Source organism: Engraulis encrasicolus, chromosome 6, assembly GCF_034702125.1.
Source record: "Engraulis encrasicolus isolate BLACKSEA-1 chromosome 6, IST_EnEncr_1.0, whole genome shotgun sequence".
NCBI classification, from domain to species: domain Eukaryota; kingdom Metazoa; phylum Chordata; class Actinopteri; order Clupeiformes; family Engraulidae; genus Engraulis; species Engraulis encrasicolus.
In genome coordinates, this window is record NC_085862.1 from 25701995 (window position 1) to 25706994 (window position 5000).

The 5000-nt window shown below is 45.2% G+C and overlaps 1 protein-coding gene across 1 annotated transcript in view; it reads left to right on the forward strand.

The window, feature by feature from the left end:
* The window catches only part of shdb (Src homology 2 domain containing transforming protein D, b), a 60141-nt gene that overhangs the window by 45303 nt on the left and 9838 nt on the right, over positions 1-5000 (forward strand). Inside the window, exon 6 of the mRNA XM_063201036.1 lies at positions 4275-4394. Coding sequence (XP_063057106.1) covers positions 4275-4394 — 120 coding nt within the window. The remainder of the gene's footprint in view (positions 1-4274; positions 4395-5000) is intronic.

Genomic DNA, 5000 nt, shown 5'->3' on the forward strand with positions numbered 1-5000 from the left:
TCTCTCTCTCTCTCTCTCTCTCTCTCTCTCTCTCTCTCTCTCCCTCCCTCCCTCCTTCCCTCTCTATCCCGCTCCCTCTCCCCCCTCCCTCTCCCTCTGTCTCTGTCTCTCCCTCTCCCTCTGTCTGTGTGTGTGTGGGGAGGGTGGGGGTGGGGGGTGGGGGGGGTATGTGCAGGGGCTGGGGCAGTGGGGCTTTGGTTGACACTTTAAAGTTTAGAGCAATAGCAGAACTACGCACACACATAAGCTCTCGTTTCTTGTGTGTCCAGCCCCCCTGCCGAGAATGGTGTCAGTGAACGTGCGCAAGGCCGGTGGCAAAGGGGACAGAGAGATGAGAAAAAATCCCTCCATTCTTTCCACAATTTTGAATGGCTGCTGTGAGCTGATAGTTTTTTCAATCGTTACGAAAATCCATACCTGGGTGCAACATAGTGTGAAGATGACCTGTGTACCAATATTTTGAAAATTGTCAGTACGGTTCAAAAGCTACAGGCAAAAATGTAACAAAAATTTTGACCTGCTGGTGGCGCTACAGAGTTTGAGCTGGGGTTCTGATTTTTTTTGTGGTAGGTCAAGGGATGGACTGCTATGTGTGTACAAAATCCCAATCTAATTCAACAAACGGTTGCTGAGATATGACCTCACTTCCTGTTTCACCACTTTTACGACAATTTTGATTGGCTGTCACGGCAAAACGATAAAAGATATCTAATATTCCTTGAGACCCCATGTGTAGCTCAGTCCAGAGATACTATATACCAAGTTTCGGGCGAATTGGTCAAAAATTGCGGGAAAAATAGCATTTTTATTGAATTTTACAAAATTCAAAATGGCGGGAAAACTATCCTGGCGGAAAATGACGTCATAGGGTGCGTTGGATTCGTCTTGGCCCAAGGATTCCAGGGATACCAAGTTTATGACAATTCGCCTTTGGCTAAGCCCCGCCCTCTTTAGTTACAGTTGCTAGGTCGGACAGATAAACTTTGAATGCTGAGACATCAACGTGATTTATGCAGTGACTGCAAATCGCAGCAGTTATTCACTCCTAATAAATAAAAAAACACATTCATAGTATTGTGAATAGGCTATACGTATTTATTTTCTGAACGGTCATGCGATGCATCACAGCTATGGGCTCTTCTATGGGTATCGATAGGCATTGTAACCAGCACCATGGTAAGCTGAGCTCGCATATCTTTTGAGCCCTGACTCAAACTTGCTAGACGAAAATGAAATCACACAACGTGATGGCTGTGGTCATCTTCAAAGCTACCACAGCAATGTGTAATATTAACGTTTGGCGTTTATATCTTCAGTAGCTTAACAAAATCACGTCCATCGGCTGCTAGTCAAAAACACTCCTGCCGTGACCGATAGTTAACTTTTGCTAGCGGTTGTTTTTTCATTAATTAGGTCAGAAATCCAAAATCCTACTCTGAAACAGGTTCGTGTTTGCTTACAAACCTTACTGAAAAGTGACACAAATGAGATGGTGGCATGATCGGAGCACACAAAGTATGCTTTTGATCGTGTGTCGAAGTGTGAGGCTGCCGAGACCCTTCAAGGCAGACCCTCCAGCTGCTAGTAATAGGTAGTCCGGTTTTAGGTAAAGAGGAAAAGCGATTACCACCTGTTACATCGCGGGGACACTTGTACCTTTGTCACAAATACCCCAGGCACAATTTCCAATCATATTTTAATAATAATACGACCGTATCTCGCTAACTACTTGAAAACATGCGATTTCTGCATTGAGTTCAATGGAGCGCTGTCAAAACTGTCCGAGGTTTGTCCGAGGTCGTCCTTTTGCTGCGCTGTGATTGGTCAAAAAGCACTTTAGGGCGGGCCTTAGCCAAAGGTGAATTGGCCCAGCGGTTCAAAAGTTACAAGCAGAAATGTACCTGCAACTTTGACCTGTTGGTGGCGCTAGAGCGTTGGGGCTGGGGACCTATAAATTGCTGTGGGTAATGCTGAGCCGGGCCCGAATGTGTGTGCCGATTTACAGCATTTTCCTACGTACGGTTCTATGGGCTGCCATAGACTTGCTAAGGAGAGGAAAGGTGACATAATAAGAATACCAGCTAAAACAGTAGGGGCCTTCGCCAGCTTCGCTGCTTGGCCCCTAATGATCAGGTCTTAAGTGGCATGAAGACAGCTGCTCGTCTCGTCATGTTTTGCCCAGGGGACAGGACAGGTGTTTTACCTGGGAACGTGTTGATGGAGTGAGAAGGAAAAGCTGCTCATCTCATCTCATCTTTCTCTACATTGCCGTATTCCCCTGGAACCGGTTGCACCAGCTGGTCTTACGACCAGTCTTAAACAGGGCCAGATTAACGCACAGGCTAAATATGGCTGCAGCCTAGGGGCCCCCAGCTGCCTCTGATTGGCTGAAATTTAAAAAAAATGCACAATTTCAGAATAAGCAATATTTAAAAATTCATCTGTCGTGTCGAGCGGTTTTATACCAGTTTTATATTAGTCCTCTCCACAGTTGGCAGACATGTTATTTTTAATTCCTAGATTGTAGTTATGGCAATATTTTAATAATTTTATCATGAAATCTGCCTTCCAGGGGAGCCTACCGCAACTTGTAGCCTAGGGGCCCCAGATCATCTTAATCCAGGCCCTGGCTGAATTATCCATACTCAATTTTAAGTCCAACTAGATTCTTACGGGTCCAACTAGATTCTTACATCAGCGGGACTTAAGCCTTCTTCTTGCTAAGTCCCTTTACCTTCAGGACAGGTGTTTTTACCTCTCATTAGGCGAGAGGAAAGTTATTCGCTTCATCCCACTCTGCCTTGCTGCATTCCCCAGGTCAGGTGTGTTAATGACATGAAGAAAGGCTGCTTGCTGTTGCAACAGAAGTCTACCATTGGGGAACAGGTGTTTTATCTGCCGTGAAGGCTGCAAGCCTCTTTAGGGCTCTCGGAGCACGGCTAATGACTGGTAATCACCGCTCCGCTCCACACCGCTCTACTCGGTGGGTTGGCTCATTATCTGCCAGTCAACAACAGCTGGCGGAGGCGACTTCAAAGGAGTCTTGAAAAGGAGCTAAAGAGCCTTGGGAAGATAGATACCCCAGGCCTTGTGCCTATCACCTGAACACCATACACACACTTCAGGCACTGTGCCTGTCACCTGAACACACGAATACACCATACATACTTACGGAGAACGTTGGTATCGGGAGGCAGATGCACTACTACAGTATAAGTCAGTGAGTAGTCTGTCTTTTTCAAGAGTTCTATACCAAGCTGTGCTTGCTGTCATACAGTCAGTTACATAACAGTTACAGAACAAACCCTCACTCCTCCTCACTCTCTTCCTGCAGAAACTGTGTGTAGGACGTACGCCTACAGAGTGTATAATGCTGATACCTACAATGTGTGTAGAAAGGACATTTAAACAGTGTGGGTTCTTTTTCCTTGGCTCTTGTTTGGTTGCACTATTGCAATCGGGAAAACCTGGTAGCATACAGAAGCTATAAGGAAAGTACAGTCTGTTAATGTGTGCCGTAGTGATGCTTTAAGCAGGTGCACATACAACTCACAATTTTCAGTCTGTATTATTGATGTGTCATTACAGTTATGATGTTGTGTGAAATAAATCCCTTAAAATCCCTTGAAATGTATTTTTCATCAGTTCTTAGCATGTGCATTAGACCATTTCAGCACCTGTATAGTATACTGCATTTACACTTTGTTGTTATAATAAAAGGATAATTAATTTTTGTCTGGGCCCTATCGTGGCTCTAATGGAAGGGCACTGGGCTGCTCTGCTGGCGACCTGGATTCAATTCCAGCCCAGGTCCTTTGCCAACCCTTCCCCATCTCTCTCGCCATTTATTTCCTGTCACTCTCTCACTGTCCTGTCATAAGTCATAAAAGACCAAACAAATATTAATTATGTTATTTAAAAAAGATAATAATTTTGTTTGAATTTGTGGAATATTGCACATATGAGGAGAACGTGCCTCATGGCGGCGGAGCAGAGCGCACGCCAGTCTAACATCTGATCAGACTCCACACTAGGCTACATCACCTGTCGTAACTGCCTTCGTTAAGGTAGAGGTTTTTCCAATATTAATCTGATCATATCTGTGTGTGTGTGTGTGTGTGTGTGTCTGTGTCTGTGTCTGTGTCTGTGTCTGTGTGTGTGTGTGTGTGTGTGTGTGTGTGTGTGTGTGTGTGTGTGTGTGTGTGTGTGTGTGTGTGTGTGTGTGTGTGTGTGTGTGTGTGTGTGTGTGTGTGTGTGTGTGTGTCCCATCTTAGGTGGTATCATGGTTCTCTGTCTCGGGCGGACGCTGAGTCCCTGTTGACTCTATGTAAGGAATGCAGCTACCTGGTCAGAAACAGCCAGACCAACAGCTCTGACTACTCACTGTCACTACGGTAAGATAGTCCATGCTATCTCTCTATATCTCTCTCTACCTCCCTATCTCTCACTCTGGTAAGATATTCTGTGCTCTGTCTCTCTCTCTCTCTCTCTCTCTCTCTCTCTCTCTCTCTCTCTCTCTCTCTCTCTTTCTACCTCTCTCTCTACCACTATCTCTCTCTCCACCTCTCTATCTCTTTCTCTCCACCTCAATATCTCTCTCTCTCTCCACCTCTCTGTCTCTCTCTGGTAAAATATCCCATGCTATGTCTCCACCTCCATGTACTGTATCTCTCACTCTGTTAAAATATTCCATGCTACCGCTCCAGTCTCCACCTCTCTATCTCTCACTCTGTTAAAATATTCCATGCTATTTCTCCGCCTCCATGCATCTCTCTCTCTCTGTGAAAATAATCTGTGCCCTCACTTCACCTCTCTCCACCTGCATCTCTCACGCCTTAGTAAGACATCCCCTGCTATGGCTCAATTTAGCCCATTACAAGCTTTTATTTTTACATTATGGTACGCTTAGTAAATGTTTTAATCCAAAGTGACGTAGAGCTTTTTAGTTGTAGGCTACAGTCCGTGTGGCAGTGTGGGGTTAGACATCTTGCATCAAGGGC